General features: G+C 49.3%; 2 protein-coding genes across 2 annotated transcripts in view; both read right to left on the bottom strand.

Annotated features, from left to right (window-relative positions):
• The window catches only part of DMTN (dematin actin binding protein), a 44,765-nt gene extending 30,881 nt beyond the window's left edge, over positions 1–13,884 (bottom strand). The window contains exons 1-3 of the mRNA XM_020975717.2: positions 13,448–13,884; positions 4,277–4,452; positions 1,550–1,700 (exon numbers count right to left, since the gene is read on the bottom strand). The gene's annotated coding sequence lies outside the window, so the exon portion shown is untranslated. The remainder of the gene's footprint in view (positions 1–1,549; positions 1,701–4,276; positions 4,453–13,447) is intronic.
• Positions 13,885–14,333: 449 nt separating this feature from the next.
• Positions 14,334–17,151, bottom strand: FGF17 (fibroblast growth factor 17). Its single transcript, XM_020975734.2, is given in 4 exon segments — positions 14,334–15,151; positions 15,153–15,386; positions 16,468–16,574; positions 16,956–17,151. Coding segments are annotated over 4 exon segments (525 nt in total). The 5' UTR covers positions 17,080–17,151; the 3' UTR covers positions 14,334–15,091.
• Between the last annotated feature and the right edge of the window lie 7,781 nt (positions 17,152–24,932).

Genomic DNA, 24,932 nt, shown 5'->3' with positions numbered 1-24,932 from the left:
CACAGAGTACCCACATATACATAAATGTACCTGTTATATACACATGTTAGTATATCTACATCCATGAAGTAAGCATGACAGACATGTTGGTGCCTTCCCTCTGAAATTCCATCCCATCTGCTCAGCGTATCTGTTGCACGCGCAGAGTTACTGATGTGTTGTAGAACGTGAGCTTCTTGACGGCAGGGTCTCCGTCTTTACGTTTCTTTGTATTTCCAGCACTAAGCACAGTGTCTGGTACCTAGCAGGCCCTTAACCAAAGCTTGTTGACTGGCTGCTTGTCTGAGGGGCCGACATGGTTGTTCCATGCACACCAAGGCAAAGGCTGACAAGCTGTTGCATAACACGCCACCCAGGGATACGGAGTGATGCATAGCCATATCACAAGCATTGGCACTCACCCACGCACCCCACTGCCACACTCTTCAGATGACGCCCACTTCCCCAGCACCCACCCACCCATCCATACCACGTGCTTACATTTGCTCTCAAACTCACAGACACACACACACACACACACACACACACACACACACACACCCTCTTTCACAGAGCTCTCCAGTGCCTAGCACAGTGCCTGGTACACAGCAGGTGCTTCATAAGTATTTATTGTTTGAGCTCCTCTATCCCTACAGTACACAAAGCTTCCTTCGCTCCTGGATCCCCTTTCTTCTAGCTTTCCAGATATTCCCAAGTAGGACAATGAACTGGAGACAAGAGAAAGGGAATGGGTACCATGCCTACCCAGCAGGACAGGGGGAGGAGGTGAGAGGAAGGACAGGGCAGGGCCGAGGTGCCCTGGGGACCTTCCTGGGCCTAAGGGTTTGTTTAGCCCCCACCCTTTTAATGTACTTCAGGCTTTCCAGTATAACAAGGAGCAACAGGGTCAGGGCCTGCAGCCTCACCCTTCTAAAAACCTCATTCTTCCACCAGCCCCGGCCCAGCACAATGGTGAGTTAACTCTTTGTGAGTGGCCTGAAACAGCCGTGGATAAGACGGGGGCTGGCCTGGTCCCCTCACCTTTGTAAATGGAAACACCAAACCTACAGCAAACATGACCAAACTTTAGACTGCTACCTAACTGGGGATGTCCGTGGGGGGAGGGGAGGATGTTAAGTTGCAGATTACTGAAAGAGATGCTAACACTTTTCATCCATTCCCATACCCCAATGACCCCATTCACTCCTGAGCAAGCAGGTTAGTTCTATCCAGACGGGTGGGACAGATGCTCTGTGGCCAGGGCACAGATCACACAGCCCTAGGTTCCCCTCCAAGCTGCAGACCCCCTTTCTCAAGGAGGTCTCAAGGCCAAATCCAGATACAATTCAGCCTGTTCAAGGAATGGGCCCATCCAGAAGTCCTTCCTCCAAAATAAGGGGCAATTACCATGCCAAGGCAACCAGCCACTCTCTCACTCCCCCATCTCAATTCAGTCCATCTGTGGAGGTCCTCGGAGCCATCTCCCTCCCTCCACACACACATGAATGGGCCTTGCTGCCTGGCTAGAAGCATGCCACCATGGGTGAGAGAAGGGAAATGTGCTACCTACCTCCTCCTGGGCAGCACCAGGGCCCTGGATAGCCTGTGTCCTGGGTGGTAGATCGAGGGGAAGGACAGGGGGAGCTCAAACACAAATCCACCGGCCTCCCTTTATTCATCCACCTAAATAATAGTCGTCTCTCCTGGGAAATGGGCACTGGCTTTTCCAGAGTAAAAAAAAATAATAATAAAAATAAAAATAACCGGAAAAGAGCCAGATTGGGGGTTGGTGTTTTGGGTAGGAGTCAGGAGAAGGGGTGGCTAGTCTTTGCTAAGCAGGTTTATATCTTTTCCATGCCCCCAGCCCCCTCTCACCCATGTTCCCTGGTTCCTCTTAGCCTGCCGGGATGATCTCTGGGTTTGAATTGGTCCCCTGATGCTGGGGAGCCGGTATCTGGCTGTCAGGCAGGGCAGCTGCTGGTTGGCTGGCTTATTTCCTTCATACACACCCTCCAAGCTCCCCCACCCCCAGCTGATAGCATGTGTCTGGGCCTAAGCAGGGAGGGAGGGAGAGAGGGAGTGTGTGTGTGTGAGAGAGAAAGAGAGAGAAGAGAGAGAGAGAGAAGAGAGAGAGAAGAGAGAGAGAGAGAGAGAAGACAGACAGAGAGAGAGAGAGAGAGAGAGAGAGTGGAGTGTTGAGTGTGTGTGGTGTGTGTGTGTGTTGTGTGTGTGTGTATTCTCCATTGGAGCATCGGAGTTTATGCCTGAGCTAAGCTTGCTTCCACCCCTGTTCTGCTGCTGGCTCTGACCATTTCAGAACAAGAGGAGAATTAGCTCAGCATCATGACAAAGCAGAATTCCCATAGCCACCAGTGCATCCATCTGACTGTTGATTTTTCCTCTTTTACCACACACACACACACACACACACACACACACACACACACACACACACACACACACACACGGTATCCTTACAAAGAAATGAACAACTCCAGCCCTGGACTAGGCCTGTCCAGTGACAGACAGGAGCACCTCAGCCCCAGATAAGCCTGAGGGGAAGAGCAAATGTCTTTCTCCTCCAAACACCTGGACAGTCCCTCTCTTACTCCACCCCATAAGTGGCAGGGGAATTCTCCAGGGTAGGCAGCACTACTGAGACACAGCCCTCTCAGGTACAGTTATACATGCCACAGGGCATAAGGTAGTCTGGGGGCAATGGTACAGGTGGGGGTGAAAGAAGAGAAGGCTAGAGATATTACGGTGGCTCACCCAGGGGGGTCAGGAATTAAAGGAAGCTGCAGTAAAATGAACTGGAGAGGCCCCATTACTTATCAGGCCTGCTTTCTCCTTCCTTCACCTCCCTGTGATCTCCAAAAAAACCCCAAACCCAAGCCCAAAGCAGGCACATTTCTATTAGTGCCAGGCCACAAGAATTGCTCCCTCCTTGTCCCTTTCAGATACTATAAAAAATTCATAGGTTGTCACTAAAGGCTCACAGAAAAAAAAAAAAAAAGCCTGGGGAAACTGAGGCAAAGCTAAAGAATCCTTTGTACCTATCCTTTCTCCCACCTGCCAGGAGTGAACAGGGGCACAGCTCAGTTAGGTCATGGATGACCAGGAGCTCAGATTTCCAAGTCCTCATGCCAGTTTTCCAAACTTCCTCTCTCTCATCCTGCCCCCACTTGTCTACCTCAACATCCCCTACTGTTGCCCTAGTAACGACTGCCTACAGTCAGTCCGTAGATGGTGGCAGTTGTTGTTCAGGAAACCCAGCATCTGAAGAAGGGGTCTTGGGGCACTTTTATGACAAATATCAGGGTATCCAGTCCCAAGCATCTAGGGGAAATGTTTCTTCTTCTCAAGGGTTTGGTAGTAAAGGCAAGAAGAGGGGAAGACGTCTGGAGGCATGATTAGGGGACAGGGCGTATTCAACAAGAGAAAGGAGGAGTTAGGCAGGGGGAAAGAGTCAGATGAATGAGATGGGAAGAACTGGGTGGTTTGTGAGGGTGGATATAATCCTGGGGTGAGGAAAGATAAAGGGGTGTGTGGAAATGTGGAGAAGAAACCTGGGGAAAGAAAAGAAAAGCCTGATCTATTTAAAGAGGGGAAAAAGGGGTTAGGAGAACAGATAGAAGGCTTTGGAAGAGGGTGGATGGATATAACCTTTAGGAAAGGTGGAGATGACCTGGGAACGGGCAATACAATATTTTTATTTTAAGATAAGGAGTCTCAGCCTTTGCCTTCCATTTCCCTCAATTCTGTCCTTCCTGTGCCCTGAATCAAAGCTTGTATCAGTAACAGTGGGAGGCATATAAGACATAGCTGGCTTTCTACCTAGGAGCCTAGGAGGATATACCTCCCTCCTCCCCAGTGTCCTGCTTCTACCTCAGTCCTGAAAAAAACACCCACATGCATATACCTTAGCCTATATGTGAGAATAAGAACCAGGCAGCCTTCTATCATCAGCAGCCTGGGATTAATCCTTTCTACCACCCCACCCCAAGGTCCTCCTCAGGCCACCTCTTTCCCTTTCCTGAAAACCATCACTGTAATGGAACCAGGAAGCTTCCTCTGGGGCTGGGAGAGGCTGACACCCAGAGGGCAGCCTGCGCCTGGAGTAAGAGGGATAACTGGGAGCCACGGTGGTGGCAGGAGGGAAAGAGGAAGGTCGGGGGAGTACATTTCTCTCTTTCAATAGAAACATAAGTGGGAGGGAAGTAAGGGTTGGGGTTGGGGGCGGGGGCTATGGGGATGAAGGTAAAGGACGGAAGTAGGAGGGGGGTTCTTGCAGTACCTTTGATTCAAGGCCCCTGAGCATGGGGCTGAGGTGCAGTAGCAGCAGCGGTGACACAGACCTCCATCCCTCGGTGCATCTCCTCCCCGCCTCCCGTTGCCACGACAACTTCCTGGCCAGATCAGCAGCAGCAGCAACAGCAGCAAGGAGGAGACAACTCCTCCTGCTTCTTCTTCCTGGGTGGGGGGGGGAGGAGGGAGAGGGAGGGAGGGAGGGAGGAAGAGATAGAGAGAAAGAGAGAGAGAGAGAGAGAGAGAGAGAGAGAGAGAGAGAGAGAGAGAGAGAGAGAGAGAGAGAGAGAGAGAGAGAGAGAGAGAGAGAATGAATCATAGGAATGGCGATGAGGAGGTATGGAAGAGCTAGGCAGTCCTAAGCAATCCATCTGCCTTCCTTGTTCACTCCTGCCTCTTGTTTTTTATTGTTCTGGGTTTTTTTAAACCTACTTTGAGGTAAGGGATGGGTTCCTGAGGCTGTCTCCTGGGCCCCTCATTTCAGGACCAAAGAGAGGAGGACTGGGTTTGTTGGCTGGAGGGAATGGGGGATAGAAAGCCTGGAGTAGAATTGTTCAGAAGTAGTGGGGAGAACAGGGTAGGGAATAAGAGCCTTGGACAAAGATAAGTACTTAATATGACAACCAAATAGATTCTCCCCCCCCCCATAGGTGACCTCAGACTGGGAGATATATGGGCGCAGACAACATGACCAGGACAGGGTGTTGATTCTGATTGAAATGTCAAATGAAGCTGAGGGTACCATCTGACCTCCTCCATCCCATCACAGTCCTCACTGCCCTGATTCCCGGGGTGGGGGATGAGGAAATGGGGAGGGGGGTTGGAAGACCACCCTCTCCCAATCCCATAGGCCCCCTCATGTTCAATTCCTACTTAGACAAGGGGCAAACAAAGTTATAATGGGGCGAGTATACTTATCCTGTCCCAAACTCTAGGAACCTCATGATGTCTCCTTTGCCAGAAAAGACCATACATTCATGTCTGGAGCCAAGGGCGGGTGCAAAAGGGGCTGGAGAGTCAGGGCTCCCCCTGCTGACCACAGCTGTGAGCTGCACACTGCCAAGGTCATTACCGGAATGAAAACTAGTGTTTGACTCCCAGAGGGAGTTGAGAAGGGAGAGGCTCTTGAGCAAAGAGGGGTGGTCATTCCCTTTCCCCCAGAATCCACCATCTCATAGCTATGAATGGGCCTTCCCATGCCTGTGTAAGATTTTCTCTTTTTTCTGTTTCTGTCTTTGGCAACAACTCCCTCCCTCCCTCTCTTTCTCCTGGGAAGGAAGGGCTCTAGCTGGCTGAATGAAGAGGACTAGTTGCTCCTTTCCCCCTTGTCTCACCTGGTTCAAAGCTTCTCACAGAGGCCAGGGTGGTTGGCAGAGTAGTCCTGGGAAGCCCAAATTCCCATGGAGGGGTGAAGCCAGGGATAGCCCTTCCACGGGGTCCCATTCCCCACCCTGAGCCACCCCCCCACCCCGAGCCACCCAAATTGGATCTGGGGGCTACTTTGTGAAGGCATCTAGTTCGCTTTCCAGTTGAGCATATTCCCTTAGGCACATACAGGAAACCTGGCCTAGGAAACAACTTCAGCTGCAGCAGCCTAGTGTCCTGTGGTCTGAAGGAGGGGCACTTGCCACCCAAAGTGGCCAAATCCAGGGTTCTGTGAAGAACCTAGCCCTTTCAGAGATGTCCCCACCCGGTCTTTGATTCTTTTGGCCAGGAGGAAGGTCACTCATGCCAGCTGTCCAGACTCACCTCTTTCTTGGCTCCCTTTTGGCTTCCTCTGCTCACTTTGGCCTCAGGGCCTAGGCCTGCGCAGTGGGGTTTTTCAGTCTCACTCCAGTGCTCCCCTTTGCCTATCACACATTCCTCCTGCCCCCTCTCCCATCCCCCTCTCAAGGCTTCCTAGGCCCTGCTGAGGGAGGCTGGAAGGAGGGAAGCTTCCCTAATGGAGGTTAAATATTAACCATTAACCGAGTTTGATTCCAGAGAGGAGGGAGGAGGAAAAGGGAGAATGATGTAGGGAAAAAGAATCCAAATTTTTCAATAGTGGAGACATGATCAGATACCTATGTGGATATGGCCTAATGATTATTTAAAATTACAATCAGTGATTGACCCAAATTTGCTGTCATGGCACCTGGTAACAGTCAGTTACCTACCTGTTGCTTCAGCTTATGATTAGATCCTGATGGCCTACTGTTAGAGCCCTAGCTAGGACAAAAAATATGAGGTGGTAGGAGTGGTCGTAGGCAGTTTTGGAGAGTACAGTCCAACTGCTGGTCAAGTTGTGTTGCGAAAGAGGGCAGCCTGCTTCCCAGAGAATCTGGTGGCCCTTATATCGACGGAGGGAGAAGGAAGGATGGCCCTGAGAAGCGAATGGATTTTGGGGAGTGGGGTGGCACTGGTGGTCAAAACGGGATCAACATTCTAATGATATGCTCACAGCCTTAGCTATTCTCACCCACTCAGTCACTGGAAGAAAGCATAGGCACACCAGTGCCCTATAGCCAAGCCCAAGTACAGCCATACTTGAGGATCTAGAGGACCACATGGGGCCTTTAGGCCCCAGGTTCCTACCCTTGGCCAAGCCCATCCATTCTGTAGTAGTTAAGGCCCTGCCTATGAAATCTTGGAATAATCAGGAAAAAAATGTTCTGAGTGCCTGTGACATTGGGCAAAGAGGCATGAAGAGGAAAGAAGAGGGACAGGGACCTAGGTTATAGGATCTAGAGCTTCCATTTAGTCCAGCAGTTCTCAAAGGGTAGTCTGGTGACTACCAGAGGGTCCTCCAGACTCTTTTAGGGGGTCAGTGACACCAAAACTATTTTCACAATACAAAGACATTTTAATTTCTAGTAAATGCTGAAGTAACCCACATAAACAAAAGTTTTGAGAGACCCTCAATAATTTTTAAGAGTATAAAAGGGTAAAAGAAAAGAGTACAAAAGAATGATGGAACCCCAAAATCAGAGAACCACTTATCTCAACCCTCATTTCACAGATGGATAAACTGAGGCCCATGGAGGGGAAGTGACTAGACCATGATCACACAGTTCAGAAAAGCGGACCCAGGTTCTCTGGCTCAAAATCCAATGCTCTCTCCTCACTGTCTCTCCACTAGACCAAAAACTAATTGGGATTTAAATGTTTGCCAAATGTCGACAGCTTTTTAGAATGACTCTAAAACTCCAAAACAGTCCAGTGATAGGCTCATAGCCTTCCTTATTCGCACCCACCCAATCATTGTTTTTGTTGTTAATAAAACATGTGTGCAGTGCTTTACATTCTGCAGAGCATTTAAAGATCCACTGTCTCATTTTATCCTCACGATAACCGTAGGCCACATAGGCAGCCTGGGGGTCGGTGGTAAAGGCACTGGGATATGAGAAGCCCCAGGTCAGAGGAAGGCTCTGCCATTTCCGGGAAGTGATCCAGAGAACCACCTCAAGGCCATCCCCCACTTCCTAGCCACTTAGGTCAATGACTTCATAACCACAGCCACCACCACTGTCTCTCCCTGTCCAAGCTAGCTTGTATACTATTAGCAGATTCATCTTTTTTAAGAAAATGCTTTCATCATATCACTCCCCTGCTCAAAAATCTTTCTCACTGCCCAACATGATAAAGACATGGATGAAAAGAATCTTGACCTTTTGCAAAGGTCCTCAGACCTACTCTGACCTCTTATTTTACATATGAGGAAACTGAGTCTCCAAGAGGTTCCTGGCACTCAAAATCCTCCAGGATTGGGTCCAGGCTACTTTTCTGTCCCTACTCCCCTTCATAAACCTTTTATGGTAACCAGCAGGGTGTACTTACTCCAGAATGAACCTGATGCTTTTCTGTCCCCAAATCTTTGCTCCTGCTGTTATTTCCCCAAGTAGGTCTTCCTCATTCCTCTCCTTTTTCATGCACTCATGGAAATCCATTCATTTAATAAATATCCTTCAAGAAACAGCTTGAGTCTCTCCTCCCCCACCAGAAAGCTTTCCTTGACTACTTCAGTCCATGGTAATGTCTTCTGAACTTCCCCCAGCACAAAGAGAGACTATATAGGACTACTTTATAGTCCTAACTCTTGGGAATCTTCTCTCCCCAACAGAAGCTAGACTTCTCAAGGACACAGACTGTTTTATTCATTTCTGTATCTTATGCAGTGGCGTAGCCCACTTCTGTGCATACAGTAGACATTTAATAAATATGTGTTGTTTGGCCAGGTACTTAGGTACCATTATTAGTGTGCAAGAACTCTGCTTGCAGAAATAGTAGAGGCTGGCTCTAAAACTTCCACATGGCTTCCAACATGTGGTTTCTCTCTCTCTCTCTCTCTCTCTCTCTCTCTCTCTCTCTCTCTCTCTCTCTCTCTCTCATATTTTGAAGGTAATTGGGGTTAAATGACTTGCCCAGGGTCACACAGCTAGTAAGTGTATGAGGTCACATTTGAATTCAGGTCCTCCTGACTCCAGAGCTGATGCTCTAGTCACTTTCCTATCTAGCTGCACCCAACCCCCAATGTGTGGTTTCTAATCCTGGCTCTGCCTCTGAGTTACTCTGAGAAAATTCTTTCCTTTGGGGTACCTCTCTAGTGAGTTTCCTTTTTAATCTACCTGTCTTTACTTCTCTTTGCCTACATGGGATATCTGGAGGATAGAGAGGATTCCTTCCTATAGTGTGCTTCAGAACTCCTCAGGAGAACCAGGTGGAGGCATCATTATAATAGGATATTATTACTAACCATAGAGCACAGCATCACAGCCTCAGAGCAGCCAAGTACCTAGAGCCCGTCTAGCTTAGTTATACTGGAATAAGACTTTCATTGTATCTGTCTCTGAGAAGTGGTTATTCAGCCTTTGCTAGAGGCCCTCTTGCTCTCACCCAATTCCATTTCCGGACAGCTGTAACTGACATCAAGCCTACATCTGCCTCTTTGCAACTGACTGTTTCTGTTCTGCCACTTGAGGCCAAACAGAACTTGTCTATTTCCTCTTCCAGGTGACATAGATTTTCAGAGTTGGAAGGGATCTCGGAGTTCTAATGCTTCATAAACAACAAACATCCCTGCTACAGTGTAGCTGACAAAATAACACCCAACCTTGCCTTGAAACTCTCCAATGAGGAGAAACCCATTCCTTCTCAAGACTATCTTTTCCACTTTGGGATAGATGTAATTGTTAGGAAACTTTTCCTTTCACCAAATCTAAGTTTGCCTCCTTGAAATTACGTAGGAAAGGGGCAGCTAGGTGGCACAGTGGAGAGAGCACCAGCTCTGAAGTCAGAAGGACCTGAGTTCAAATCCGCCCTCAGACCAAACACTTGATATTAGCTGTGTGACCCTGGGCAAGTCACTTAACCACAATTGCCTAAAAAAAAAGAGAGAGAGAGAAAAAGGAAAAAAAAGAAATTATGTAGGAAAGCATATAAGTAATAAAACTTGGATGTAGTCAGCTGGCTCTTGTTTGCCCCTTCCATAACACTGGCTTCTTCTCTCTGGTGTGATTTTGGTCCTTTATTCTGGTCTTGGCAGGCTATCCTCCTCTGAATCTCTAAATCTGTTTACAGGACTGGAACAAGACATCTGTGCATCCTCAGCAACTTTTGAAAACAGACCCCCTAGTTATTATCTTTCCAAAGGATAATACCCGTAGTACCTTCCTCACAGAATCTGTATGAGAGATAACACCTATAGCTCAAATATGATAACTTATATAAAGTACTTTGTGAATTTCAAGGTGCTAATATCAGCTTTTTTTATTAACTAATAACAATCACTATTGTAATTTATCACAAAAAAATTACCAACAGGCTGTAAGATTTTCTTGCATTAAAAATGTCCATTTGTAAAAGATTGTATTGAAAAGTCTCTTTCTTGTGCTCCCTCTATACCATGTATAATGGCTTATGCAATGCCTACCTTACCCACCCCTAGTCTTGGTTCTTGCTGCCTAGCATCTTTTTAAAAACTGTGGGTTATTTCTTTTTCTTTTTTTCTTTTCTTTTTTTTAAGTGAGGCAATTGGGGTTAAGTGACTTGCCCAGAGTCACACAGCTAGGAAGTATTATGTGCCTGAGGCTGGATTTGAACTCAGGTCCTCCTGACTCCAGGGCCGGTGCTCTATTCACCTCACCACCTAGCTGCCCAGTTATTTCTTTTAATTAGCAAAAATCTATTCTTTTCTCCTTACCATCTTCCTCCATTGGGAAGAAAAAGAAAGAAAAACAAAGCCACTGTAATAAATATGCCTTCCACCTAGCATCTTAAGGCAAGCACCAAGCAGGGGTACCTTTTCTCTATGCACAGAATCACCTAGCAAAGTGGTCAGAGTGTTCTAGGAACATACCACAGCCTTCGTGCAAAAATAAAACGAACTCCAACAACTGATCACCACAATGACTGAAGGTCTATCTTTAGAGATTTGGATTTATTACACTCTCCCTTTGCATGTCTTGCACTTGTCCTCTTCTCTCCACTGATCTTTGCCACCACCTTAATTCATGTCCTCAGTATACATCTAATCTAGAGTATAGTGATAGCTCTGTAACTGGTCTGTCCAAGACAATCTCTTTCCCCTCCTCTGTCTGTCTTTATAGAGCTACCAAAATAATCTTCCTAAGGCCCAGATCTGACCGTGTCATTTCCCTATCTCAAAAAAAAAAAAACCCAAAACAAAACAACTTTCAATGACTCCCTTTATTTATCAAATAAATTATACATTTCTTAGCTTAGAATTAAAAGCCCTCCACAGTCTGACTGTAACCTGCCTTTCCAGCCTTCATTCACATCACTGTCATTTATGGTAAGGACTTTACAGAAGGCCTGGAGTATTAGCTAGTTTAACATGGCACTGTGTATCTTCCTACTCCCTCTGTACATTTGGATAGGCTAGCCATTATGCCCAAAATAAACTCTCTTCTTATCTCCAAAGTTCCAAAATTCTCATCTTCCTTCTTCCTCCTAGACCCAGCTTAGGTGCCACCTCCTCCTTGGTACGGCCTTCCTGAATGATTCTGCTCCCTCCTCAAAATCTGTCCAGATCTCAATTTCACCCTACCACACCCTTCCTTGTGTTATACTTATCTTGGTACATGCTTTATTCCCTAGTTCCCCACCCCCATCCCCAGTGTAAGCTCCCTACACGCAGAGGTCATCTCTATTCCCAGAGCCTAGTACTGTGACCTGCATAGATTAAGCACTTTATAAATGTTTAGTGTATGAATTAGTGTTTCCTTTAAAATTTCTGGGAGGGGCAAATTAAAATACACTTAATGTTATTCAAGTTATTATCAAATGAGATGTAAAACTCTTGGCAAACCTTAAAACACTATGTGATCATTATTTTTTTAAATTAATAAATGTTTATCAGACACTTTCCCCATTGCATGAGCGATACTACAATGATGACACTGGACACTGAGAATGAGGAAAAAGAAAAGAGCATAGAAAGTGGAGACAAGGGCCAACAAAAACAGACCTATGTTCTTCCCAATTCTACCCAGGACAGTCCCTGGACTCAGGCTTCTGAGGTTGGGGGGGGGGGTATGAAGATACCACCCTTGACTGCACCTTTTACTACACTCTGCACATTCCTCCTCAGCCCTCCCTCCTCCCCTCCCCCCCCAATTCCCAGCCCCTCCCAGACAGGTCTCACCTCAAAAAACAAGAAAGGAAACAGTGAGAGCTTTCTCCAGTTGGCCCCCAGAGGCCTGTCTCTGCTGGGGACGGCAAAGAGAGGAAGGGAGAAAGGGAGGGAGGGAGGGAGGGAGGGGACAAGAGAAAGTAAGAGAAGAAAGCGGAGTCAACACAAAGGCCCCGGGTCCACCTTTGAAGCTGTCTCTAACCGGAGGGAGGGAGGGAGTAGGGGGAGGCCAGGCCAGTCAAGAGTTTTAAAGAAAGTCTCAAATTCCAGGAGAAGCCAGAGGGATTGCATGAACTTTCTCCTTCCCTCCTCCCCCCACTCCCAGTTACATGGCAGCCCTAGAGCGCACACACCTCCTTCCCAGCTCCCTAAGCCAGTCTGTCACACCTGGGGGGCCTCAGACCATTGTCCTCTAGGAAGGCTGGGGGGTGTTGGCCCTGCTTTGAAAGGTCTATTGAACGCCAAAGTTATCAGTTGCTGCTGCTGCCCTTCACCCCAACCCTCGCCCTCCCCCCAACCCACCACCAGCTCCACAGCCTCCTGGCAAGGATTAAGCTTCTTTGTGATGGGAGGAGAAAAAAAACGCAATATGGTAAAAAGCAATTATGACAGGTTGGAAGGGGGAGGGGATCCTGCCATGGGGGTCTGGGGGACCTCCCTCTTGGCCGCAGCCACCACTTTCTAAATAGTTCAGGGGTGAGGGGCGTTTGTTGGAGGCGGGAAGAAGTGGTTGTTTGTCTTTTCTAGACAAGTGGTGAGGGCACCGTCGTTGTCGTGTCCTCCACCCCATGCACGCCAGTTTAGAAGTAGAGTTTGCCCTCTTCCCCCCTCAAGCTTCTAATGTTCCCACTCTAGGGAAGGGGAGGTGTCTTTCCTTCATTCCACCTTCAACCCGACTACACCAATGGAAATCCTCCAGAAGGAAAAGGGAAAGTCCAAGTCTCCTTCATATGGGGAAACTGAGGCAGAGCCAGCAGGCGCACAAGCGTGTTTATATGCGTGGATTAGAATTCTTATCCTAGGGCTGCGCTAGTGTCGGGCCTCCTGAAGAAGGGTCTGGGGAGGAAATCTCATAGCGCCTTGGGTGGGGGTTTGGGGGTGGGGGTGGAGCAGTGTGGTGGTGGGAAACTGACCTCACACCTTGCCAGATTAAGCAGGGCAGGAAAAAAAAAAAAGGAAAAGGACGGTGGGAGGAAAAAGAAGACCGCTTTTTGTGGTGGTTCAGTTCCCCTCCCTGGGGGACTACGCAAACCTTCACTGCCCTGCCAACCCACCCACCCAGACGTTTCTGGCAGGGTGCCACTCGGAGTGACCCCAGGGAAGGGGAAGGGGAGGGGGGTCCCCTCACTTAGGTCTCTCCCTGCCGCCATCCGCGCGCACCAGGCCCTACTGTTCCACGCACTGAGATTCCCACTCAGGTGTGTCTGCTTCGCTTCTCCAGCCCAGCCCCGGAGACCCCGGGCAGCCTTGACGGCCCGCATCCCCTCTGCCCTGTGAACCTCCACCTTTCCAGTTCCCATTGCGCCTCACCCGATCGATCGGAGGAGCAAAGCGCGGGTATCGGGGGATCTTTTCCACCCTCGCCCTCCGCAGCTTCAGGTGTTTCGGCGGCCACTGGGAGGCGGGCTGTAGAGATTGGGCCAGTTCAGCGAAGCCCTGGAGCAGTGCCAGGGCCAGTCCTGGGGTCTGGGTGCTCCGCACCATCCTGGGCAAAGTTGGGGGGGCAGTGTTTGTGTGTGGCGTGCGCGCGCCTGTGTGTGTAGGAAGGGAGAGACTTCTCTTCTTCTGTGCTGACCCTGCTGTTGCCTGAGGCCATTCTCCACCTCCGCCGATTTTCTGGTTCCCTCCGCACACTTGTTCAAGTTAGTCTAGTGGGTTTACTTTTCGCCGCGGTGGCAGGCATCACACACACACACTCACGCACGCACACGCACACACACACTACAGGAAAGCTACAAGTCCTTGGCTAGGTCACACTATAAAACTGTCCTTTCCCCTCTTGGCGGTGGGGGCTTCCAGCCTCTCTCTGTCTTCCTTCTCTCCCCTGCTCCACAACCAGGACAAGTCCCCTTCTTCCCCCCACCCCCTCTCCCCGGAAGACAAAGTTTCTGGGCCAAGGTTGGTTCAGGTTCCCTTCTCCACCGCACTAAAAGGAAGTTTGCCAGGCCCTTCCCTAGGCTGCCGACTGGCGGCCTCCAGAACTGCCCCTGCCCCTGGTGGTGCCCCCTCCGCACTCTTATCTCGCCGCACTGTGCTCCTAGCTCTCCCTGGGAAGAGTAGTCTCTTATCTGTCCCCCAGGTAGCATGAGGTGCTTCTCTGCCGGCCTCTTGGAGAAGAAAGCTTGTTGCTAGTAGATTATTATAAGAGCTCGATTCCCTTCACCCTCCTCCCAAACAAACAAAAAAGCCAGTATCCTTTGCAGGAAAATGATTTTATTCGAGGAGTGGCAGAATGGTGAAATACACGTAGGATGGTCAGCCTTTTTTTTTCTTCTTTCTATTAAAAAGGGGGACGGGAGAGGCTGGTCCCTATAATCAGTATTCATGCCAATAGAGATTGGGGAGCGATAGCGACAAACACAGAGCAAAATCTGAGGAGAGTTGTTCAAGAGTGTCTGCAAACTCTGGAGTCCATCTGTCATATCTGTGTCATTTCTGAGCCGTTTCCGCTCCATTTCCCTGGAGATTGGAGCTAGGTGCCTGCATTCAGAGTGACACTTGGAGTTCTCTCTTTGGGCTCTGCCTAGTTGCCCTGAGAGCGGGAGAGCGCTCTCGCGCTCTCGCGCTCTCTCTCTCTCTCTCTCTCTCTGTCTCTGTCTCTGTCTCTCCCTCTCTCTCTCTCTCCCCCTCCCCCCTCCTCTCTCCGCCTCTCTCTTCCCATATTTCTCCCCATCTCTCTTCCTCTTCCCTTCTTTCCCTCTCCCTTTCTCTCCATTCCATATGGGATCTGGGGGTGTCACCTTCTTGGTAGTTTTCCCCAAGGCCCAAGACTCCCCCATTTTCTGCTGCAGTTCTGTCCTCTTTCAGAAGGAGGAGCTCTTGAGTCCCTCGTGGTCCATAGGGCTCCTCTGTGAGTCTGATGGGGGTGACCTTCCCTCCCTCACCCCAGTCCTTGTTACAGGAACGGGGGTGGGGGGGTTGGCTCTGGGCCAGGGCGCCCCCTCTTTCCCCCGACTACGTGAGGGGCTGGGGTCGCCGGGTGCGCTTGGTCCGGCGGGTTGGTGCTGATCCCACCAAACTCAAACTGCTTTTGCCTTTCCCCATGGTTGGGGAACTGCAGCTGGCCCTGGTAGAGACGCTTGATGAAGTGAGCCTCCCGCTGGTTCTGCCGGCTGCGGGAGGCCTGCCTGGGCCGGCCCTGGCGGGTGAAAGCCATGAACCAGCCCTCATGGCGGGCATTCTGGAAGGCTGTGTAGTTATTCTCCAGCACAATCTCTGTAAACACGCAGTCTTTGCTCTTCCCGCTGGGCTGAGGGAGGAGGAAAAGGGGTTCTGGGGTGGGGGAGTCCCAGTGAACCCAATTATATCTCTATAGGGATGCCATGGGTGTAGCCCTTCGGAAACTCTGCATTTAGCCCCGACACCTTAGCGATTCTGCCAGCAGCCTTTATGGAGTGTGTTCTCAGAAATGAAAGGGTAAGGAGATAGATGGGAGCTACCACCCACCCATCTCTAATGGGGAGGTTGTTGTGGGGGTTCAGAGGATCCTTCTGGAGTTTTAAGTTTCTTTCCCTACAGTCTTACTGCACTTAGTCAATACAGATTGTCCTCTTGAATATTCAGGCAGCTTTCGGACAGGGGTAGGCTGGTGCCTTGAGCCCAACACTCAGAAAGATGCAATGAAAGACATTTTTTTAATATATGGTTTAAAAAATGAATGTTTTAAATGCCAGAAAATTCTATGTAAGACAGCATTTAGCTGTTCATTTTTTATAATTACTTTAGGTTCTAGGTGTTAAAAAGAAGTTATAGGAAGGACCTAATTTCCAAATCTTGCCTAGTGTATAAATGCTGATACTTCATTATATCCCTTCTTTACCCTCCATTACCCACCTCACAGAGCCCAAGGCTTGTACATGTAGTACGTGCTCAAAAAACACAATTTATTAATGTAATCTACAGATTATATTAACAATCTATAGATTAATATAATATTATATTAATAATACATAAGGATAATCTATAAACATAGGGGTTCTCTTCAAAAACACTCTCAGATGGGTGGGGGAGAAAAGTTTACTTATTGAGGCTCAGGGAACAGGTGGGATTGCTCATTTAAGAGTCCAAAGGAGAAACAAGAGAGTGGGCCAGAAATGAAGGAGGAATTGGAGAAAGAGATGGAGGAGCAGGTGTTCAAGGATCCCTCCCTACCGCTGTTCCTAGGGCGGTCTCCACCAAGGTGTGCTGACCAAGGTGGCCAGCAGAGGGAGGAGGGATGCCATAGACTGCATCCATTCCAGCCCTGCCCATCCCACCCACCACAGATACCTGTGCCGTGAAACTCAATTCTCACTCCCACCCATGAACCCCTTTTCCCACCAAGGCCTCACCTTCCCAATGAGTTTTCCCCTCTTGCTCATGCAGATGTATTTCTCACTCTCAGCCCCCTTGATGCGAACCCGGCTGCCAAATGTATCTGTTTCCACTATGAGCTTGGCTGTTTTGGAGGTTGGGGTTTGGTTGGAGGTGCAGAGAAGAAGGGAGGGAGAGAGAGAGAGAGATCCGTCCGTCGGGGCTGCAGGCCTGGGCCCTCCACCCCTCATAGTGCAGTGGGCAGGGAAGGGGGAAGAAACTACTTTCAGGCAGGCTAGAGTTGGGCAGGTATTCATCTATCTTTGTTTCTCATCACAATGATCCACCACAATCCCAGAGTCAGGTTCACTCTCCCCAACCACCCCCATCCCTCCTCGGTGTGAGCATTTGATCCCTTCCTGTTCACCCTCAACAGAGGTCATTGTTACCCAAATGACATTTGTGTATCCCTTGTCAAGATTGAGGAGGCGGGGGTAGGGCTGGGGAAAAACGGATTGGGTCTCACCAAACTTGTTGCCGTCCTCAGCAGTGGCGGAGATGCGGCGCCCAGTGACCTGAACATGCTTGCCGCTGGTCCGGCTGTAGAGCTGGTATTCTCGGATCTGCCGCCGGCTCAGCTGGTCAGTCATGGCACCCTGGTCCCTCACATACTGGTTAAAATTAGGAGACGGGTGATTCTCCCCCTTTACAATTACCAAGGGAAAAATAGTGTCAATTTGCTTTGGGCAATACCACTACCGGCCCACCCCAAAGGAGAAGGAGTAAAGGGTGAGGTTGGTCTTGGTGGGGATACGAAGGTAAAGGGTGGAGCAGGAACTATGAGGAACATGTAAGCATGTGCTCAAAAGCCTGAGAAAGGAAAAGATAGAAGATTCCATGCTCCATATGTTCAGTGGCTGAACAAGGACACTACACCCTCACCCATATGCTTCTCTTTCTTCTCATTTCCATTCTTTCTAGGATGGGGGGCGGGGGGAATCTAACCTAACCTCTTCATTTTTTAGATAAGTAAATATGGGCCCAGAGAAGGTAAATGATTTGCCCAAAGTCACACAGTGAATGAGCCTTAGAACTGGGAAAAGAGCTCAGGTATCCTGCTTCCCACTTTCCGTGGGAATAAGGGGAATATCACTTCCAGGTCCCTGCGCTCCTGCCAAGCCAGGTGGAGGTAGGGAGATGGAGAATGGAAAAACACATGAGAGAAAGAGAAAGAGAAAATATGTAATTCAGATATGGGAATGGAAGTAGGGTTAAGGGCCAGGACTCAGCAGACTTAGCCCTATTTACCATGAAGAGGAAACTCCTCTCCTCCCTCCTCTCCCACATAACATCCATTAACAGAAATCAAGCCTGTTATATGCTTCGAAATCCCTAGCAAGGGGCAGGAAGAACCAACAGAGTGAATCCTGGTGGGCCTTATGAGGATCTCTTGGTCTCCTAACCAAGCCATTGGCATATTTTAAACTAGGGGATCTTAACTTGGGGTCTGTGGGCTCCCAAAATGTCTGTAAATAGAGGCTCCATTAACCTAGATGGGAAAAGCAATCATATCTTTATTTTTCAGTAACCTCCAACTGCAATTTAACATTTTCTTCAATTATTTGAAAGTGTTACTCTGAGAAGGGGTCCATAGGCTTCACCAGACTGCCACAGGAATGCACCCCACCCCCCAAAAAGGTTACTTTGAGAAGGGGTCCATGGGCTTCACCAGACTGCCACAGGGATACACCCCACCCCCCAAAAAAGTTAAGAACCTCTATTTTAGACAACCATCAGGAGAAGGAGGTGGGTTTCTAGAGAGCTGACCCAGGAATTCTGAACCATGGATGGTCCACTTGACTTTAGCCTCCTGTGCATGGTCTCTAGCCATCCCTGGACTTGGCAAAGGTCCTGTCGCTGCCCTAGACTTTAGGGTCTGGGTGCCCTGTTGGGCTAGAAGGAGCAGCAGCAGCAGCAGCAGCAGCAGCAGCTGACAAACGTTGCCAACTCCAGTTACCTTCACTGCTTCTGCCTATGCAGACACTTGGGGCCACAAAGTTACCACTGCTTGGCCCTCTCTCACAGCTGGAGGCTGGCCAGGAGTACTGCCTGCTTCTTCTGGACAGCTGGAGCCCGGGGTTGGGATGTGGGGGTGTGGAAGTTGGGGGCAGGCAGGTGAAAGGTAAAAGCATGGATGTAGTAAGGCTTGAGTCCAGTTCCTGCTTGGGACTGTTTGTATGACCTAGGGCAAGTAACTTCTGTTTGAGCCTCCATTTACTTATTTAGAAAATGGTATTTATAAGCTATGAGGAATGTTTGTCTTCCTATCTCTTCCCTGTTCTATAAGTCATCTTCCACTGGTTCTTGGCCCATCTATCTGCTGGTTCTTGTTTTAAATGCATGTGTATATGTACATACATGCATATATATATTATATATATATATATATATATATATATATACACATATATATATATATACATACATACATATAGATATTCTATATAGATTTATATAGATATAAACTCCCAAGTTTTACATATACATATCTATGAAAAGTCCCAAGGCAAAGCATTTTCTCTCCCTCTTCAAGGTCCCCAAACATGGCTTTTCCCCCAAATTCCATCTGCCCTCCCCCCACCTAGATTTGGGTTCTGGTGAGCTTGGCTCAGCTGTGTTCCAATATTCTCTGTACTCATTTCCTGACTCTATCTAATCCAATCCCTAGAGGCAGCATAGTATAGTGGATCAAGAATTTGCCTTGGAGCTGGGTTCAAGTCTCACCCCTGACTGACTCTGTGACTCCAGACAAGTGACTGCACTCTAGGCAATTTTCTAGACTATGAGTTGCCCAGAAGACACTCACTTGCACTGGTGAAAGAAGTTTCCTTGCCCAGGATTCCCCATACCAGTGAAGTCACAGCTCTTGCCCCTATGCTATCCCCTGATTTTGCCCTAGTCCCAATCAGCTGGATGGAGTCGCTGCAAGAGGAGGAATCTCTTGGAAGGCCCCCTTCTATCTTCTGGGTGATGGAAGAGGGAAATTCTATTTGGGAATTTGTCAAGGGAGGTTGAGGAATAAAGCTAATTCCTGAGGCTCAGGTCTCCTCTCTCCTCTTCTGCAATTTGTCTCTGCCCCTGGGCTAGTCCCTAGCACCAATTACTTCTTAATTCTAACCCTGTCAATCCCAACTCCTCACTGTTGCTCACACCCCAATCTCCACTCTGCCAGGTGGACCAGGTAAATGGCCAGGAGGCCACCAGGACAATGAGAGGATTCAGCAGCGCTGCTGTGTGAGAAGTGAGGCCAGCTGGCTGGGACCAGGCCTTGGCTTGGGGCTGGCCCCTTCTCCCTGAACCCCTCAAGCCTCCTGGCTCAGGTTCAGCTCCCTCCGCCCTTCTTGGCAGGCAGCCTTATTCTCCCTGTCCGTTCCAGGTCAGAAGCAGAGGGAGGGGCCATCAGCCCCCCCCCAGCTCTCCCCTTCTTCCTATCCCCCCAGCCCTGCACAAAGGCAGCCCCACGCCCCCACGGCCCACAGCCCACAAGCCGCTCTCCCCGTGGGACCTTGCCCAGCTCTTTAATGTCCCCGCTGTGGGGGGAACCTCCCCTTCTACCCGCCTCAGACAGCTGCTTGTCAGGCAGCCCCTCAAGCATGGCTATAGTCCGGCCTGCTTACCTCCCCCCACAGGGGGAGCGGGGGGCACTTCAAGGGGGAAAAGGAGGGCTTTGCCACCTTCCCTTCCAACTGAATGGGGCCTCAGGCCGGGCAATAAACGCCCAGTCCCTCGGCACCATTGTGCTAATTCCCCTTCCAGAACAGGTTGGGTCCCACCCCCAGCCCCCCCTACAGTCAGGCCAAGGCTTTCTTCTCACTCTCCTTGGATGTGTGAAGCAAAAGGCCTGGAATGGGGTTGGAGCAAAAGGGGGAAGGAAAAAAAGGGGGGGGTGTCTCTCTCTCCCACCCCCCCACTGCTTCAAAGGCAGCCCCTTTCCCTCTCCCAGAGAAAAGGCATTTACCTTCAAAAAAAGTCCCAACTGGATGTGAAGGGAAGCCCCCAGCCTCAGCCTTGGGAACACTAGGCAGGCCAGCTCTCCGGCACGGTTCTGGACCAGTGCATTTTAATAGTTGCACTTTTATGGAGGATCACAAAAAAGGACCCAGCATCAAGAAGGGGCTGAAGCTTGGAGTGGGGGGAGGTGGAATAGACAGGAGGAGACCTATAGCCAGGGTAGAGGCAGTGGAGGTGGTGGTGGAGGTGACAGAGGGAGCATTTGTATAAAACAAATTCTGGATGCAATCCCAACCAAACTGCTTTGGGCTTGACCCCTATTGCCCCGCAGGCTTGGAGTCCCTGCAACCTGCCCTGGGCATTTCGTGGATGCCTCCCACCAAGATTTGCAGGAAGATGTTCCATAGGTGATATGGGCCCTGGGCCTACCTTGTTCACATACATTGGTGGTGGTGGTGGGGCATAAAATTGGTTTCAAAATGAAATCGATCCCCTTGGACAACTGTTGCAAGGGGGGCATCTTGCCACATTCATCTCTCCCACCCAGGCTTTTGCCTTTCTGTCTTGGGTTCCCCTTAAGATTGTGGGAGACTCAGATAAAGAAATGAGATGAAAAGAGGACAACAATTGAACAACTGAGGCAGGTGAGATCAGGCAGAGGTAGAGCAGGGGGGGTAGGGGAAACTCAAGTGGTACAATCTTTCAGTCTCCATCCTCCTTACTTTGTCCACTCCATCATATTGCATGATATCAAACCATACAGTATACCCAGTTGGGCCAGATACCATAATACTCTACCATCCTCCCATCCCCTGACAAAGTAGCCAGATTGGGGGTAAAGGAGAAAAAAGATAGTGGGGAGCTCATGCCTACCTGGGTTTGGCAGCAGCAGAGGATCAGGAGCTGAAAGCATCTGCATAGAGAGAGAGAAAACAAATTCAGGATTTGGTTGCTGCTTACACACACACACACACACACACACACACACACACACACACACACACACACACACACCCCCTCCCATCTAGTCAGAGTGGGCAGTCCTGGAGTCCGAGTTAAGATTAAACCTCCATCAAGGCTGGAAATGGTAACAAAATTCAAGTCAGCACACACAGACTTACAGAGTGAGGCTGGCCAGGAGACAGGAGGCTCCCATCACTGGAGAGATTTCTTGGGGAGGATGCCCCCTCTCCCCCCAAAACTCAGTAGCAGATGTGGACAGCCCCTGAGGTAGAGTCCCAGAACAACCAAAGATCTTTGAACCACAGGTCCTGGGGGGGGGGGAGAGGAGGAGAGGGAGAAGGAGGAGGAGGAAGGGGAGGAGGAGGAGGAGAGGAGGAGGGAGTAACAGGGAGAGCAGAGGTGTGAGCTGTCCACCTTCCAGTCTCAGTGTGACTGCAAAACTCCAGACTTGGGGGTGGGGGTGGGGGTAAAAGAGGGAGGAGGAACTGGGCGGGGGGGTAGTGGGTGTTCTTTCTCTTTTCCCCCCTCTATCTCTCTTTTCTACTGGGCTATCCAGAGGTTGGAACCAGTAGAGCCTTCCTGCTAAGCAGGCTGGTCCCCTTAGTTTCCATCATTCCTGTCTTTCCCACAGACCCAGGATAGAGTCAACTCCTCCTTTTCCCCAAGTTGTGTCTCGGTCCCCTGAACAATGAGTTGAAGCTGTCAGGGACAGGGTAGGTATCTTCCCCAAACTTTTCCCCCTGCTGTGTGCAGGGAATCCTTTAAGGCCTTTAAAGGAAGAACCTTTTTGGGGGGTGGGAGTAGGGGGTGGGCATGGCTCTAAGCCAGTCACTTCCATGGCCTCCCTTTCTCTCTCCCACTTCCACCAAGGTCTGCCCACAGGGGAGGGAGGGGTTAACTCTGGCCTGAGAGCCAGCAGGTGCTCCAAGTAGGGTCTGGGGGTGGGGTCCTTAATGTCTTCTGAGTTTTGTGACTGGGGTCAGTGCCACTGCCTTGTGACAAGGACTTCTCCAGGTCAACTAGGAGTGGAGTTCAAAGGGAGACCTGGGAGTTGGAGTGGTGGGGGGTGGGGTGGGCATAGGGCTGGCAACATTTTCTTCTAAGCTAGCTATGTGAAAGCCAATGCCCATCTTCTTCAATGTCCCTTTGCAAGGTGACAGAATCCTATTCCACCTGGTGCTTGATTTTATTCCCTGTCATACCGCTCTCTGGTATGGCCCTTCTCCTTTTAGAAGCTTCCTGAAGGCTTTTTTTCATATATTTTTCCTCCTTATTTTATATTGTGCCTAGCATAGATAGATACCAGAAGATATCTGTTAAGTTTTTTAAGATGCTGAAAGGTGAGGGATAGGGAAACTTTATCATCAACTTCCTGAAGTTGAATTTGGGCATAGTAATCCTAGTGACACCCAGCTGTGTATGTGTGTATTAATGAGTGTGTGTGAGTGTGTGTGAATGAGTGTGAGTGTGAATGAGTGTGTGTATGAGTGTGTGAATGCAAGTATGTGAGCGTGTGTGATTGAGTGTGTATGGGTGTGTGTGAGTGTCTAAGTGGGGAAAGGCCTCAAGCTTGGGGGAAGTTACCTTCACACTTGAACCCCAATATTTTTTGCATCCTGTCCCCTGGGGTTCTTCCAAATTCAGCCAGAAAGAGCAGAGTGGAGGAAATGAATTTATTTATTTATGTGAGGTTGGGAAGGAGGAAGCTTTCTTTCACCTTTGGCATTCTCTCATCTCCTTGAACTACAGTGAATCCCCAAAGCTGTCAGTAACACCCCTTCCCCCATCGTTACTTGCTTTGCTATATTAATGGGGAAGGCTGGAGGATCTTTTGACTAGTTCTTCCTTAGTCATGGGGTGTGTATGTGTGTGCTTGCAATGCCCAGGGAGTTTTTTAAACATCACAGAAAAAGTTTTATAGCTCAAAGGGCTTACATCTCAGAGAAGCAAAGGTGACAGTTGTAACAGCTGGCTATCCCCAGATACTAATATGGTCCGAGTTCAGCCCTCGTCTTAAGGCTCACCAATGACTTTCGAGAGCAGTATGGGGGAGCACTGGAAATCATGGGCTCCTTTGTCAGCCAGGGCACTTCTCTCTGTGGTTTTTCCTGGCCTGGAGGATTGGTAACTCAAATTCTCTGAGCATGCAATATTGTATTCCCTCTCTCCCTGCTCTCTTTCTCTTCCCCCGAGGTGGGAAGTTACTTTTCTTCACAGGTAACAGGAAAGGGTGAGATAAGGACTAAGAAGTCAGGATACTGACCAAGAAAATGGCAGGGTGTCAGTCCCTGCCTGTTTCTGGTCCATTTCCACTGAGTGATCAGTTAGTGGGAGAGATCCAAGGTCCATAAGCCCATGGACAATTCCTCTTCATGAAGGAAGTGCCTATCGCCAGTGCTTAGCCCTTTACCCAGCCCGGGGTCTCCACAATCTTCTTGCCTTCGTCCAGCTGGGAAGGGCTGTACTCCTCCCTTCTCATCTCTACCCCAGGCTTGTCCTCCTTCCCCTTCTGTCCTTCCCACACCCAAAGGTCAGGGAGAGGGGGAAGAAAGGCCATATGGCCCAGGTAGTATGTGGAAAGTACACAAGACTGGAAGTCAAGAGAAGGGGAGTAGAAGGAAACAAGCATTTATATAGCCCTTACCAGTCACTGTGCTAAGCTCTTTTTACAAATAATCTCATTTAATCCTCACGACAGCCTTGGGAAGTAGGTGCTATTACTATCCCCATCTCACGGATGAAGAAACTGAGGCCAAGATGTTACCTGACTTGCCCAGGGTCTTCCTGACTCCAGGCCCAGCAGTCTATCTACTGTGGTCACCCGCTGCCTCAGGATCTGTGGGTTCTCCTTCTGGGTCTGTCCTTCACTTTGTGCTCTTGGGTAAGTCACCCCTTTATTAAGCTTCAGTTTCCTCTGATGTAAGAGGCTGGTGCTGTTCTGAGTGAACTTTAAAACTTCTTCCAGCTCTATCCTCTGATTCTATGCTATTACAAAGTATAAAGTTCTACACCAATGCCCACCAAAACTCCCTGTTTTATCAGTGTTGCCTCAATTTTCCTCAATGTAAGGTTGTGCTCATCCTCCCTGTATGGAGCAGAAGTGGGCAGAAGGGGCAGATTTATTTATACCTGCAGGGGGGCCAGGAGATGATGGAAGTGAGAAGTGACCTTGGTATTGGTTAATCTCTAGTGCCAAGTTCAACACTCCTCCCCCCAGCAGGAGCTGTCTCACACCTACTTCTCCCCCCAACCCAAAAGTTGAGAGGTTTGCTAACAAGACTTCACTGGAACATCCTTCCCCTATTGCCACAAAGTCTTCATCCTATCTCACATGGGACTCTCCACTCTGACCCACCAAAAATATCTGAGCTAAGGAGGGAAAAATCAAAGAAGCCATTCTTCAGTTCCCTCGAAATCCATTTATCTGATGCCCAGTCCTTGGCTTTCCCGTCCTCTGAACCCAAATCCCACCAGCCACAGAGAGATCACCCAGAGAACACAGACTAAGAGCTCTGGACTTGAGAGCTAG

This window comes from Phascolarctos cinereus, unplaced genomic scaffold, assembly GCF_003287225.1.
Source record: "Phascolarctos cinereus isolate Bilbo 61053 unplaced genomic scaffold, phaCin_HiC Scaffold_2;HRSCAF=192, whole genome shotgun sequence".
Taxonomy (NCBI): Eukaryota; Metazoa; Chordata; class Mammalia; order Diprotodontia; family Phascolarctidae; genus Phascolarctos; species Phascolarctos cinereus.
This window is presented reverse-complemented; position numbering and strand designations above follow the sequence as displayed.